At 46.9% G+C, this 16,293-nt stretch overlaps 1 protein-coding gene across 1 annotated transcript in view; it reads right to left on the bottom strand.

Annotated features, from left to right (window-relative positions):
- MYO3B (myosin IIIB) overlaps positions 1–16,293 on the bottom strand; it is a 3,387,754-nt gene that overhangs the window by 1,474,822 nt on the left and 1,896,639 nt on the right. Inside the window, exon 12 of the mRNA XM_069616181.1 lies at positions 3,691–3,795. Coding sequence (XP_069472282.1) covers positions 3,691–3,795 — 105 coding nt within the window. The remainder of the gene's footprint in view (positions 1–3,690; positions 3,796–16,293) is intronic.

Below are 16,293 nucleotides of genomic sequence, written 5' to 3'. Positions count from 1 at the left end.
GATGGCCCCTCTCCGAGTCTCCACACAGCTGGAGTCTGACATCCTCCTCCTTTCCAAGCACCTTCCCCTTTCCACCTTACTCCTCTTTCCTAAGCTCCTCTTCCTTTCCAAGCTCTCTCTCCTCTGCAGCCGCCTCCTCTGCTCAAAACTCCTTTGCCAACCATCTCCAAACACCTTCAAACAGCTCTTTCTCCAAAACTCCACACTGTCTGATTGAGAGTCTGGGTTTATATAGTGCTGTGATCCCACCCCATGAGCCACACTCCCGGTGAGGGTCTTCACCCAGGTGACCAAATGGGAGAGGGGTCATGAATGGTGGATCTCAACTAGCACACTGAGTGCTGATGGCCTGGTGAACCGGACCAAGCCTTTAAAGGGCTGGTCTGCCATCTCGAATTTTACTTGTGCCTTAGGTTGTTCTTTTTTCAGTGCTGCAGGGCCTGGAGTATGATTTCTACTGTGAAGTGTTGTTAAAGATTTGGACAGCCAGAGTAAGAGTTTTCCCATGCTATGCTCCCCTGGCATCGGCTCTGTTCAAGGAACAAGCACAGCAGGAGCATCAGCGCCGGTGACGGGCATACACAACTTGCTCCATGAGCTGGTTGGAGAATGTCCAATTGTTCCTTATCACCAAACTGGCTTCAGAGCTAAGTTGTAGAGAAATACCAAGCTGGGTCCTCATGTCTAAGTCAGCTCTAGCATGGGACAGATAATCCTTGCAGACTGTAGTCTACATCTTTTACTAACTGTTTAAAGTACAGATCTGTCAAAGTGACAGGGTAAACATTCCATGCTAATTAATTTCCTAACAGTTCCTAGTCAGCGACAGTGCCAGCAATATAGTGAAATTCGCCAGTTATGGTAAGCTAAGCAACCATAACTCGCGCCACCAACGTGCACTGCTAAGACTAACACCCAGGACATCAAAGATGACATCGCAAATATCATTGAATTTTTTTGCATTATGTCTATGGGAAAAAAATAAATTTTGGGACCCCCCTATAACTCCCCCCCCCCGGACCAAATCTCAACAAACCTTGTAATACATATATATTTGACAGTGATAAAAGGGTTGTATGCTTGCTTCACTTTTGAGCTTGGTGCACACATCACTCACCCTACAATTAAAGTGTTTGCAACCACAAACCATGTATAAGTACCCTTAAGGGAAAATTAGATGAACCCCATTTCCAGGAGAAACATAATGAAGTTATGGCTAGAACAGGGGAGAATGACACCAAGAGGAGACCTTAGTACGTAGTACCAAACAAACGTGAGCAGAATGGTTAGTTGACCAGGAAACAGGATCAGTGTTCAATAGAATAAGAAATGGTCACACAAAGGGAGTACTTCTCGTTTACGCTCTATATAACATTGTTTGCATTCTCGCTTTCTCCGTCTCAAACCTTCTAAAACTGAAATTCTATTCTTCCCCCTCTTGTATTTCTCCTCTCCCCCACCACCATCTTCTTACCTCCTTCACTCATTCCCATATGTCATCATGCTCACAATCCTGGTGTCACTTGACTCTCCACTCTCCTTTGCTCCCACATCTCCAATATTGCTCCTTACTGCCATCAATAACTCTTCAATATGCAGAAAGCCCGCATGTTTCTCTCTGTCCAAGCCACCAAACGTCTCATATCTACTCTGACCTTTTCTCAACTTGATTACTGTTCTGCTCGTCTGATTCAGCCTCCCCGCCTATCGTCTTGCGCCTGTGTGTTTGATTTCCAACTCTTATCAGCACTCTCTTCCTTCTATCGGCTCGTATATCCATCTCTAGTTCTCTGCTGTCTATTTCCTGGCTCCCTTTCGAATCTCGCCTCCTTTTTTCACTTGCTGTACATCATCTTAAAATGCAGATACGGTGTTGCCGCCCTTATTGCTTTCCTTGCTTCTTTCTATGTCGCCGCTCATTCACTGCTCTCAATCTTCCCTTCCTCCGAATAGGTCCTTTACTCTACTTTCTCTACTGGCCTCTAAACTCTAGAACTCCTTACCTCTACCTGTGCGCTCTTCTTCCTTTTCGTCCACATTCCACTCTTCTTTGGAAACTAATTTGCTGTCTTGTGAGAAGGGAACCCGGGGATCCGCAACACTCACTTCAGCGGCACCGGCTCCAAACCACGTCTCTGAGCCTGAGCCGTTATGGGGGTGCCCGCGCAATGCTGCCCTCTGCAACAGCTTTAACCCCTTCCCTCCCCATAGAGCTGTTGCAGGTGTCCCATCTCTGCGCTACCGACACCGTCACCGGACCAGCAGCCTTTACCTACAGGACGGATCCTCATCGGGGATCAAGACCCTACCATCTTTGTGAGGCCAGCGGCAGCCACAAAATGATGCCAGAGTGCAGAGCTACGAAACTGCGCAGGATGGAATGAGGAAGCAGATTGTCATGATGCAAGCTCGGTCACATGACCGCAGAGAAGGGGAAGCCCAGAGGCCCTGGAACCCATAGGGACAGCATCTTGGAAGGAATGAATGCTGGCAATGACAGGTGGGGGTGGGGCCGCACAATTTAAAGGGATACACAGACCAGCCAGTAACAGGCAAGGGGATTGGACGCTAGGGAAACCAACACATATAAAATTACATGGAAATGAGGTAACGTCGTTCCCTCTCACTTTATGTTGACAGGAAGAGCAGAACCCAAAAGAAAATGCTGGAAAAAGGTGGGCCTATCCAGAGTAAGGGTAGAAGAAGAAAGGAGAGATTACCCTATCCTATAAGCGGCAGAGGGGAAAGGTTTAAAGATTGGCCGTGGGGGTGAAGAACCCTGGCAAGGAATAAAACTGTCTCTTGCCATCTAAACAACTAAAGATACAATAACCAGCACATCAGAGTCCACGTGGCGGTCCACCTCACATGTCCTCATACTCACATGTCCTCATACTGATTCCTTTGTATTTTACCGGATTTCTCGCTCCTATTATTATAGGTCTACTCTCCCTGGCCACTCTACTACCCTCCACTCTCATCTCCTCTCCACTCCCCTCTCCACAACAGACCACTCCCACTACTCTCCACTCACAGCATCCCTCTCTCTCTCTCATGGATCTTTTCGCTTAAGGCTTGCCGCAGAGAGATATGAAATAAAGCAGAGTGAATACTGCCAGCCTGCTGTACGGCAGGCATGTGGTGATTAAAGGTGATACTTTTGTCTTGCTGACAGGCACATGTGGAGGGAACAGGGACTGGGGCCCTCCCTCACGCCACCTCTGGGACAGGACTGGCTTTGTCAAACACCATGGTAGGCCTCCTGCACCATTGAGACGGGGGTCCCTTGACAGGGAAATGTTACTGGCCCTTTCAGATAGGCCACTGAGCTATCTCAAGAAATAGCCTTATGACTCCAGTTCACACAAACATCAGAAGGACAGTTAGAAAAACAACATTTTTCTTAGCAGATAGTGTTAGTAGACCAGGGCTAATGAATTGCCACAGATCAGAGCAACAGACCAAACGTCCATGTTTTTTAGCAGACCCAAATATAGAGTACACATTTGTTACTTTTCAGGTCATAGTAAGAGAGCTAGGTTGAAATGGGAAAGGAGTATCTGATGGTCTCCCTCAATAGGAGTTCATGTCTGCTCCATGTGTGACAAGCTTTGATCTCAACAGTTTGATAGGCAAATATTTGTAACTGAGCAAAGTGGAAAGCAGGAAATACAAAAAGCTTATTGTCACCTGATCTTTGTTGAAGGTAACCATGCCTTGATATGCTGCATCAGCTGAAGCAAATATATGGGGAGGGTTGGAGGATCTCTTGACGCCATGGTAGAGCTTGGAAAACTGCAAAAGAGACAAGAATCAAAAAGGGAACCCAGGAATCATGGTGCAGAACATACAAAGCAGAATTACTGGATACAGGACCACCCCTACTTTTCAAATTAATATCCAATATAGTTTCGAAAGGTAAGAGGGTGCGGGGGAGAAAAACTCATTTCGCACTAGGGTGTAAACTAACAATAGAAAAGATCGGTGTCCACAATCTGTGGAACACTCTTGTCACCTGCACACCAAAAGTTTGAAAAACAAACAATACTCAAGGTGAAAAATTAGTTCTGTATCCTTGACCAAATAACTATAAGGTCCTGTTTTGAAGAAACAGTTTTACAAATTCATTGTGCAGTTACAATCCATATAAAATCAATACACACATTAATGATAATCACAAAAAATTACAAAATATAAATCATCAATTTCAAATCAAAGCGTTATGCGTTTTGGGATTTTGATCCCTTCATCAGGAGCAGAAAAATTATTTCTCTCAATCTTTATAGCATCTTCTTAATGATCTACAAGCACAAAATAGAGAAAACCTATGTCCGTTTTTATCTTGAATTTCGAAGTACAGGTCACCACCAATACTGCTATATCATCGGCCTATCATGACCCATTGTCAGTACATTCCCCTGGTGTGTCTCACAAGTAGAACATCCAAATGGCTATCTGGCATGCAGTTGTACTTAGGTCCCACTGTAGAATACACCCCACGTATGCGAAGTGCAGTCAGCTCTCAAGTCTGTATACTTCTCCTACAAGGTAACGTTCAATTAGCTGTTTCTTAAGTATCACCAATGTTTCAATTCAAGACCCAAGTATCTGACGGTTTAGGTCTGCCACATACCTTGGTTTCTTCCGTGATTTCCTGAAATAATTCGAGAATTTCAAGGGATCTGGTTTATCACAAGGTATCTCTCGGTAGAGTCAATACAACTTTGATTCAGCATAACAAGTATTGGGAGGATTGTAGTGGTGTCAATTGTACTGATAATAGAACCCAGCTTACCTCTCCCATAAGGGTCGGAGATGAGCTGTGGGCTGCATGCCTCTCACTGGATTCACATATGCAAATACATTTCCACTGGTCCTGTAAAAAGGACATGGTTGTGTCCTGTTAGTCTAGGCAAACCCCAGGTATCCCAGAGTCTCTAAGGCTAGCTCCAGTTTCTATACTCTGCCAAAGTACTTACTTTCACTTCGGTTCTATTAACAACCACCTCCCGCGTTCTAAGTCGTACCCTAATCTCACAGCGAATATCAAGATGGCTGCTTAAAGTAGTAGACGACATACAGCGCAATGACATCACTGTTAGACAAAGCGTGTGATGACGCGGACAGCTATTACAATCTCACTTGTGTCATTTGTTGGTGTATTAAATCCCACCCTCAGATAATGATTTTATGTGGGTGTCTGGATAGACAATCATTTTTAGAGAATCATTTTGTGTTTGCAGACCATATACCGTTCTGGAACGATCTGTCCCTCAGGTACATTTTGCAGTGCTGTATATACATGGTGCATACTAGAAGGACGTGTTTTATTGTCTCCACCCTTGTTTTACAGTATGCACCTTTGTTTGATTTGGTTGGATCCCATTTCTGCATTAGCTAGGCACCCAGTAAGTTATCAAATATTAATTTGATATAGAGGGAGCACAATAGTCTTGGTTGCATGCTATCTAGGTAATGTTCGTATCCAAATGTAAGCTTATTGGACAAATACTTGTTCAACATTTCAGAATCTCTCATTTTACTCTCCACTTCCACTTTACGGTTATCCCAGACATGATTATCCCAGTATTTCTGCTTCAGAGTTTCTAATGTAGCTGAGTCGATCCACTCCGGGGAGTCCCACAGTTCGATGCACCCAAATAAAATGAAAGCAGGGGATTGCAGAGCCTCCTTCCCGATTGAGAACATTGAGAGCTGAATCTCTACGGAAACTCAATTTTCGTATCGTCCAGTCTCAGTCAAAAAGGCGGAGGTTTAAAAGCCACCGATTGGTTGAGATATTAGAGTCTGTGGTAGGTCAGAAGAAGGACATGGACTCTGGGTACCCATTTTACAGATATATTTATTAAATAATATGAATACCACCTGTCTTCCCTATTCTACAAGGCGTCCCTACCTAACAAAACTAGCTACGGTGCTTGTCAGTCGTCATTGAATGTCCACATAAACATCCACCATCCAACGCTAATTTATCTGACCCTTCTACTATTCTTAAGAACTTAAAGTCAGGAGAATGACCCTCTTCTCCTGAGGTCGGTTGCTTTATCCTTCGCCCACTTTTCAATAGATGATCTTGAAATAGTCTCTTGTGATTACTTTTATCAGTTTGTACAACTCTTTTATTGCAGTCTTGGACTTTATTGCTTCTCTTGTGTTTGATAAGGGGTGATTCTTTTCCCCCTCCCCTAAGCAGTATCCTTTCCTTCTTGGTTAGTTCTTACTTTATTAGATTTTTCATAGTCTTTGCTTTCCCTCCTCTCTTTGTCTGGTGGTCGTTTTACAAAGTTCCAATTGTTCTCAGGTTTCTCGTTTATAGCCTGTACTTTTTTATTATTTAATCTTCTTTGATATGAATTGTCCCAAATTGGGTTATTCTAAGAAGGTTTATCTTTCACTTCTATTTTTCTTGACTGTAGAGCACTCCCCTCTGAGCTGAGACGAGTATGAGCATTGAATTAATGCTTCTCATTCACTCTTGTTATGTTCTCTCTCTCTTTACTGTGACGAGTATGAGTGTTGCAATAATGACTCACCTGCACTTCCCCGGATTCCTGTTATCCCTGTTAACTTACGTGTGGAGGGTTAACATCACCAGGGTTTTCATTGATTGTGGATCGGCTTCTTTTCCTCTGAATCGGCCGTCTGTGGTCATCTCACCTGCTTCTCCTTCCTTGCTTTGTCATCGATGGCTTTCGGGTCTCTCGTATGGCGGGTTATCTTGAGTCCCCTGCAGTGAAATGGTTTTAGCGTCATTATGGGGACCTCCAGTCCACCACAAACCTTCCGTAGTCATGCCACCAATCTGAGTGTCTCTCTCCTTCCTTGCTTCGATACGACATGCGTCTGACTTGAGTTTGCATGGCTCTCTTGCTACCAATGGTAGCACTCCTGTCGGCTCTCAATCTTGTCCGACTGTGATACGTTGCACCTCTCACTTCTGCTGCTGCTGCTCGGAGTCAGCATGTATCCCCATTTGAAAATGGCAGGCTTAGTTTATTTAGGGACTGCAGCCTATCCGATGGTGGATAAACTCGCCCCTTGGGCAGTCCCAGATGATTACTATGAACTGCAATCTCTGTGTTGAAGTCATAATGGATTTCTCCAGATTCAGTGTCAGGCCCAGTACATGTGCCTCTTGAATGATCATTGAGACTGAAGTCGCCACCTGCGAAGCTGTCGAACCTCGAATCAGCCAGTCATCCAAATGGGGGTAGATGTGTACTCCCTGTAAGCGAAGGTGAGAAATAAAGGCATCCTTCACTTTCGTGACAACCCGTGGTGCAGAGTTCAGACAAAATTGAAGTACTTGGTAGTGAGTCCCCTGTGCTGAAAATTGAAGGAATTTCGAGTGCGGTTCCCAAAATGGTATGTGCATGTATGCATCCTGAAGATCCAAGGCGCATAACCAGTCCCCCTCCAGCAAAGCTGTCCAAATATGTCCAGAAGTCACTATTTTGAATCTCTCTGTAGCAAGGTAATCGTTGATCTCCAATAAGTCCAGAATGGTTCTCCATCCACCTTGTCCTTCTTTGGGAACGCAAATAAAGTGTGAAAAGAATCCCTGAACCGGATTCTCTAAATTAACCACCTCTATGGCGTCCAACTTCTTTAGCGTCAGAAAACCTTCTAGCAGGTTTGATGAAAATGATTAGGGAGGGGTGGGAGGAGATGAAGGGATGGGAAGGCGATAGCCTGAATGCACTACTGACAATGTCCATCGGCCTAAAGTTATGGCCCTGCAAACTGGCAAATGGAGGGGAATCTTTCCACCTACAGGCGTTGTATGCTGCTGGGCCACTGGAGTATCAAACTTTAGGCTTGTTCGTTTGTGATGGTGCTGTTTGTAAGAAGGTCTTTCCGGTTCTTATGCATTTCTTGGGGGTTTGCCCCCTTCTGTCCCGACTTTATTGCGGGAGAGAAATCCTCTGATACCACTATTAGCGCGTTGCTGTTTCTGTTGATACACGAATGTGCCGGGCCTCTGTATAGGCTTGGAGATTGACAACAGGCTTTTTGCTGTGAGGCTATGAGCCTTCTCCTTTGCCAACTCTTCTTCAGTGGTTGGATGGAAACGTTTTACCCCATGGAAGGGCAAGGCCTGCACTTTTTCCTGTACACCTCCAGCATATCACATTGGTGCCTCCAAGACCACCCAAAAATGGCTCCTTTTTCTCAGGCAGTAGGTCATCTGCAAACTCCTCCATCTCGCGCCACAGGGCGAGGAGGGCGTCTGCATTTGCTGGACTAAGGTGGAGTGTGCTGTTTAAGTATACTTTCCTTCCCATCGTGGCCCGCGCCTTTTCTTCTTTTCCCGAAGGAGTAAGGGATTTTGAAGAAGCTCTGGTAGGTGCTTTTCCCTGTGCCATTGCCACAGATATCACTGCTCTGTCACCTTCTTGCTAAATTATTGCACATTATGTGGTTTCTCCTAGACTTTCCTGGCTTCGGCCGCGCTATCCTGTTGCATTGGTATACCCACTTTCTCACCCCATCTACCTAGTACTTCTGATAGTAGCCCGAATTCCACTGGTGGTGTCTCTGGTAAGGGAAGGTGAAAAACATGGTGCTAGGTCCCAGACCCTATCATGAAACATTCTAATGGACGGGGACGTTTGCTTTTGTTCGTCTTTGTCCTCCAGCCATATTCAGCCACAAGCTGCAGCACCTGAGTGACTGTTTGTACACTTGGTCGCTGTGCCTGCCCTGACGTGGTTTGTAATGGCGCTGTCTGTAAAGGTGCACTCATGTCAGATGTGGGCGGTGTTTTTACCACTGGCTTGAGTGTTATTTCTTTTATTAGAGGCTTGAAAAAACTCCTCCTGTCTGGGCCTTGCAGGAAGTTTTTAAAGAAGGTCATTAATGATTCCTCGGCTTCATTCACCGGGAAGTGTCCTTTGACACACCTCAGTGGTCACGTAAAGTTGCTGCGGGAGGGCGTGTGTGGTATAGCCCCCGAGGTGCAAGTGAGAGCCACCTGCCCGGGTTGTTGACCCGAATATGTATCTCAAGAGGAGACCGTCCAGAAGCCACGTGGTTCAAAAGCCCTGTGCTGTGCCTCTTGTGTATAGATCTTTTGTTGCGTCTCCTGTGTTTGCACAGACCAAATCTTTGTGCCTCCGCCACACTGAGAGCTATCTGTGTCTGAGTGCCCTGCATTGATGCTACCATGCTTGGCTTTTCTAGGGGTTTCCCCAGGGCAGCAGACACGTGCTGCCTCTTGCAGGGTTTTCCCATTTTGGTCACTCTCACTTGGAGGCCTGTGTTATCTGGGTAATTTCCTCTAATTGTGCCACTGTGTGAGTGCTTCCATTTGGGTAGCTTCCCCTCTCCTTCTTGGGGCCATGTCCTTGTCCCCACATGGACTATACCCTCACCCCAAGAATAGGGGACAGGTGTTCCGTCCTACCATGCGTTTATGCACGGGGTAATCCACAGGAAGTTTCCCTGTTAGACTTAATAGCCCGCCTGAAGGTGTCCTTGCTTGGCCGCGTACAAGGTAGTGCAGTCACTTGCGTTTCATAAGGGGTTCCTCCATCCCGCATCATTGCCCTTGGGCACGGCGTGGAGTGTCACAAGAGTCCCTCTTGGAACCTCGGGTCCAAGCCCGGTATGCCCCACGATTGCAGGTGGAGAGGGTCACACAAACCCCTCCGATGCCGAGTGAGACCCTTTCGAGCATCAGCGGCCTGGGGTGCCCTTGTTAGTAGTGACTGTTCACTTACCTTTTTCCTCAGCGCGAGGAAAACAAGGTCCACCTCCACGAGGTCTTTGCCGAAAGAGGCCTCTCAACGCTTGCGCCCACTCCGTAGCGAATGGAGGGAAGATGAAGCACAAGAGAGGTTGCTGCGGTGGCGGCGGACTACAGAAGAAGCCAGAGATCCTAATAAACCAACAGAGGGAATACAAATGTTTAGGGGTCCCACAAAATGGGACAGCAGAATTAAATTCGTTTTTTGGGAAACATGGGCAGTGTCTTGTTCCAGTGTTGAGGACTTAGCAATGCATGAATTCACTTTCTAAAGAATGCAGTTTGTCCAAAATGTTCTTTTATTGTCACTCTATGTGCATCTTTTGTTCGTTTTTAGGTTTTGATGTTTAGAGCTCATAAGGGTGAGGTTTCCCTGGATATTATGAGTGCAGTTTTCTAGAGCAGCCTCCCAAAGTGTTAGGTTTAACAATAGTGTGGATTGTAGGTCGCTGTAGTGTTGAGCGACAGCTTTGTGTTGTCGCCCAAAAGGCGTAGTAGTGTATTTGGACAGCATTACTACTGTGTCAAGCACTGCTTTACAATGTTATGCAGGCACCATTAAAATATGTGGCAGCTGCAGGGGTGCTGTGAGGATAGGGGTGTTGAAGTGATCCTGGATGACTGAGTGGGGTGAATGGTGTAAGAGAGGAAGAGAGGCCATCTCCAGTTGGCTTGTCCTGCTGGCCATGGTGACTCAAGCTGGAATGTAGATGAATGATGTGGGCATTTTCAGCTCAGAGAAAGTTGGGTGACTGCTTCGAATTAAAGTTCGGTCTGAATGTCAGTCGGGGCTGAGCTGTGTATGGGGTGGCTGGTGGGTGCCTCCTGTCTTCAATGCAGTTATAAGGCTAACACAGATGAACTTGAGCAAATACAGTCTTTAACCTTACTTGACTGGCCTCTTTCATCTTACATAAAGCACTGACTTACGAGCATAACACAACTTCTAAAACAATGGCAGAGCCTGTCTCACATACCGGTGTCCCTCATTGTTTGCCTTCTTCACCCTGCACCCCTCTCCCATCTTTCAGTCTTTCAGGCTCCTTCTGCCTCCTCACGCAACCCTAACCTGCCCCTGGAGATGTGAAACATGTTCAAACAAGCATTGGCTATGCCAACAGTTTGGGCTTTGGAGTAGGCATAGGTAAGGCACTTTCTAAGACACCACAGTAGTGGTATTAACTGGTTGTTGATGGTAGGTGCAGGATTGTGTGAGCCTATGGGCATCTTATACACAAGCCAAAACAGTTGTCTTGACCAATGATTATTTTTAACAGGACTTCAGTGAATGACAAATATTGTGCTTATAAATAGAGTGGCTGAAGACAGACCACGTTAAGACATTCATGTTACACCAATAGCACGTACACAACTGCAATTAAGTAATTAACTCTCAGAAGACTGCTTTGAAAAAAACATTGGGAGGCACTTTGAGTGCCAGGTTTGATGGAAAGGCATAATTAAAGTGAGCTTGAAGAGTTGCCATGAGAAGGTGTTTTGGGGTGAGGAGGGGCAGGAACTGTTTGGGAATGGTCATAGGGGTTAGCCAGCTATGAGCAGTTAATGGTTGGTCAAATAACCAAACACCGTTGTGACCCATACTCCAGGGTCACCGCTGGAATGAGGGACCGAGTGGGGCTCCAGGAGTAGGAGTATTGTCCCTCAGTACACTTCTGCCCTAGGCTCTAGTAGCCCCTCCTCTTCCTCCCTCATCCCCGTGCCGAGTCCTTCTTTCTGCCCTTAGGGTCGTGCCTTCATTTAAGGTGGTCTGGTTGGGTTCACTATACAACACCCCACCCCCGCTTATCATCTTTGTAGGCGCTGATATTTCTTCCACTTCTTTCTGGTGGTCGTTACGGTATTCGTCTTGATCTTGATTCCATCTGCTGGTCTACTTCTCTCATTTCCCCCAGAGACTTGTGTGCTGCCTCAGGGATACTTTTTTGAGGCGGCATATTTACTCAGGGCCACTCCTGCCAGCCTTCCTCGCTGTTGTGCCACCTCATTACATTTCCCATTCTCCTTGTCAGCGTCGATCCTTTCGTCCCGCACCCCTTTTCCCGAAGACATCCCTACTCCTATTGCCCTTTCATTTAGTGGCTCGTCCATTCTTTTATTCTCATTGTGGAGTTCTTTCATGCATCCTATTTTACGCTTCCCCGCCTTCCTCACTATTCCAGTCACTGTTTTTTTGCGAGGCTAGTGCAAGCATGTTGTGCTCCATCGTTTCCATCTCTGTGCCCACTTTCCTTCGCGGTGGCAGTCCGTTTCTGACCCTCATTGTTACTGTGTCTTTTCCTCTCAGGCAGCTTCCTTCACATATCTTCCCATCTCTATGTCTTCCTTACCTTGTTGGAACAGCAGACTGTTGTCTTTGCCGGATGTACTGGGGAAGTTCTGGCAGCAGAGGGATGGCGTGCCCCATTTTGGCCAGTGTTGGGGCACATTTCAACGTTCTCTTTGGGTTGTGGAAGGATTCTGCAGCAAGTAATTCTTCATCTGCTGCCAGCAGTCCTTCATCTGTAGTATGGAGGAGTAGTGCTGTGGGCGACCCCGCGCAGTGGAGTGCGTTGTAGTTCAGTGCCGTATTCCCGTGGAGCAATATAATGCAGCAGTGACAAAGTCACTTTACTTGTTTAGTTGTGTTGCCTTTGTGGGCGGCCGTAATGCCCAGATTGAGATCGGCAGGTGTCTGTTGTGGCAGCAGGTTGCTGCAATCAGCATGCTTGTTGTGGACCAGCGGAGTGCTGTGTCTTCCTTCCTTTGTATACTCCCCAGGGAGGGCTGAGCGAGGACTCCCTCTTCCCCTCTTCTCTATGAAATGGCAGACTGCCCTTTAATTCTGTGGTCCATGGGCGGGCTGCCCTTTCTTTTGGTTTTGTTGGCGGGTCCCACGTGCGACAGACTGTCGTCTCCCATTAGGCTGATTTCCTTCTCCTTTATATGGGTAGATTGCCTTACCATTTCACATGCAGCGGACTGCTGTCTTCCCTGAGGCGGATTGCCTTCTCTGTCCTCTGGTCATAGTCCCTCAAGATTCCCTTCAGGGCTTGGATCAGCTGCTGGGTTGGGCAGATTGCCCTCTCACTTTAGGCCTTCATGGTCGTTTCCCTTTTGTTGCCAGTTGTTGTGACCCATACTCCAGCGTCACCAGTGGAATGAGGGGCCGAGTAGGGCTCTAGGAGTAGGAGTACCTAATAATGGGAGAGGAGCTAACTTATAAAGTGACCATCTTTATTGTCCCTCAGTACACTTCTGCCGTGGGCTGTAGTAGCCCCTGCCCTTATTCCCTCATCCCTGTGCCGAGTCCTTCTTTCTGCCCTTAAGGTCGTGCCTTCATTTAAGGTGTTCTGGTCGGGTTCACTATACAACAACAAACACCTACAAGCTTTGTATCCCTCCTCATGTGCCATTTCTGTCTATCTGTACTCTAACACAATATATTTGGCTTATAGGTGGTGCTAAGGCGCCACCTAATAGCCCAAACTAAAAATACTAAGATGACACCCTGCCGTGACTGTGTACTAAGGTAATAGTTTACATTATGTTGCTGTACCAGTTTACTAAAGGAGATCACTCCACCCTACAGATTGAGCCCACGAGCCTGTGCGCGGCTCTGGCCTTGTTATAGGCAGGCACGTTATATACATAGCTCTGCCTGTGTTCTATGGACACTGGCCCAGGTGCATCTCTCTTGGTGTACTCAGGACACTGCTGTAGGTGCAACTTTGTCTGATTAGCAAGAACACTGGTGTGCTGTCTTTCACTTGGAGTGGTCCATCAGGGATGTCTGGTAGGCAGGTAGTCTATGTTCACTCGGGGCCTGAGCTCCACATTCAGGTGGTGTCCCTAAAGCGGAAACATAATCCACTGATTTATTCTTCTGGAGGGGGAGAGGAAAAAACCCCTATATGGCCTTGCATCCTGTTACTACCAGTAACATTTGGCCATCCCCCACATCGTTTCTTTCTTAATGTGAGAGTAGCTTTCCTTACTTGACACCAGGACACAGCTGGCATAGGCAATCCACATGTTTCTCTACGTGTATCCTCCCAGGGTATAATACCCAACCCGCAATGGGGTGTCATGCAAAACCAACTCTGTGGGCTGTTCAGGGTTAAAGAACAGCGTGGTGGCAGCCATGAGTAGTGCACAGTCTGTTGCTTTAAATGGAATATGATGTGGTCGCTTCCAGTACCACTTAGAGCCTCTCAGTTTATCCCCAGGGCCCAGAGAAGTCCTCCCTATGTGGTTTTCAAACACAGGAGTGTGTCGATAACTGTGGTATGAAGTGGCCCCAGAGGGGTGTTCACATTCTCATGCACCCCCAAGGTCCTGTTCTTGAACCCAAGCTGTTAAAGGCAGGTTTTATTTTCCACCATGTCACTAGCAGTGAAGTTTCAACCCCAAGCCCGTGTGCTACAATGAGTGGAAATAAAAAGACACAAGGACCCAGGGATTGCTTTGGCCCTCGTCCACTCGAGCACGTGATTGCTAAACCTTGTATCATTTCCACTCACAGAGCATCCCCAGAGTCATGTATCCCTGTAGGTGATTGTGAGCTTTGCCGAATTGGCCATACCAACTCTGCGTGGCATTGGTCTCTCCCTGAGCTCACCATGCTCTGTGCCACTGGTCTATATTCTCAGTCCTGTGAAACTCTCATCTTTCTCCTGTGACTCTGTGGCTTTCGCATTCATGCCCTCAAGCTTGGTGGATAACATGGCTTCGACAGAATCAGGTCTCCCATCTGCTCTCCCCTTACTTCTGTAGCTCTGAGCTCTAGTTGAGGCAATATGGCTTCCTCCTATCCACATACGCTGCTCTCTGCTCCTATCTTTGAGCCTGAGAATTTCACTTGTTTCTTTCCTCAGGTGTGGCGCTCCCCACTCAAGCTCTGAGGCTCTGCTCTCTCACCTCTATTGTGTGACGCTGTGGTCTCTCTGAATCACCCTTCCCCTGCGCTCTTCATCTGCCGAGACTCTGCTCTCATTCCTTCAGCTCTGTAGGTGCCCGTCACAACAAATGCAATCCTCCGTTCTCCGCATTTGACTCTGAAGGTGTCAAGTTCAAACTTCCCATCACGCATCAAGAACTCTCTGGGTCAATCAATCTCCCCAATAAGTCATTTTTATAATGGGCCTCATCACGAGTTGGGCTGTAGGCCTTAAATGCAGAGGTAACAGAGTTACTGCCGCATTTAAGGCTCTGCGCAATCATGAGCTCAAAGCTTGTTGTAAACACGCTGGAAAAATGCTGATTTTTGGCACAATTACCACCGTAAATTCTCCAGTGGGTCCAATAATGGGGAATGGGGAATAATGTTTACTGCCCAACCAGTGATCAAGCAGTAATACCGCCGGACGGGTGGGCAGTAACGCAAATAAAGTTGGGGGTATCCCAGTCGGGATACGGCCCACTCGTGATTAGGCCCAATGACCTTTTATGGCAAAAGCAGCATTTTTAGTTCTTTACATTCACAGTTGCTTTAACCTTTTGCTGTGTGAGATATAATGAATGATACTTAGTGTCCATCAGTACATGAAAGTTGATACAGGACTATACCCAATAACTTCCAGACCCATAACTCATTCACAGTGCAAAGATGGTGGCAGAGAGGCCTCAAGGTCTATGGCGGCCAGCAGTGGGCGACCACCTGGCAATAGAGTTTCCATTAAGCAGGGCCCCAAAACCACCATGCATTGTTACAGACACGCCTGGGAAGGAACCACCCAGCCTCATTCTCCTGCTCGCTCCTCCCCCATTCCCCGCCTACACGCCACTTCTCATTCACTGGAGCTGTGGCACCACAGGGAACCCCATTCGTGTCAGGGAGTGGTGTGGGTGGGAGTAAGGTGGCAAGTGGGACCAGGGACCTGCTGCCTTACCCACTCTGATCAGCGGCCCGCGTTTATAGGAGACAGCAGCCCTTTTTCCAGACTAGTGCGCCCCCAGTGAGGGCCAGCAGAGAATCCCAACACCAAATGTCCCACTCACCCCTTGCAATTACCTTTCCAATCTATTACCTTCATTCGCTTTTCTGTACTTCACCTCTTCTTCCCTCTTCATTTTACTCTCGACATGTTATGGTTTCTAAGAGCAACAGCCTGCACGCTCTAGACCACTGCGTCACCATCATTCTGACATCAATACAGCACCTGAACCTCTCCGGTCTCGGCGTAGCTGAAAGACTCATGATGCACCGTTTCCCAATTGGAACATTTGGATTTTGTGTCCTTTAGATACTGTGTACAAATGAGATAACTCACTAGCAAGCCTTACAATCGAAGACGCCGGTGTGGCAAATATAATTCGAGCAGAGAAGACTGCTTTAAAGCACTTTGAGCAGTAAACCCCGACCTAAAAAGCATGGGTGTGCAGTGGCATCTCTAAAACAGAGCTCTCAAGTTTCGAGTGGGCATGAGCGAGAAGGCCATCCAGTCCTGTATTTTACCCTTTCGATTCTGTGATTTGTAGTTTTCTTTCCTATTAGAAATTTAGAAAAACTACAAGTCCCAGTATTT

The sequence above is a fragment of the Ambystoma mexicanum genome, chromosome 9 (assembly GCF_040938575.1).
Source record: "Ambystoma mexicanum isolate Mex_15411 chromosome 9, UKY_AmexF1_1, whole genome shotgun sequence".
Lineage (NCBI taxonomy): Eukaryota > Metazoa > Chordata > Amphibia > Caudata > Ambystomatidae > Ambystoma > Ambystoma mexicanum.
The sequence above is the reverse complement of the archived record's forward strand: the minus strand, read 5'-3'. Positions and strand labels throughout refer to the sequence as shown.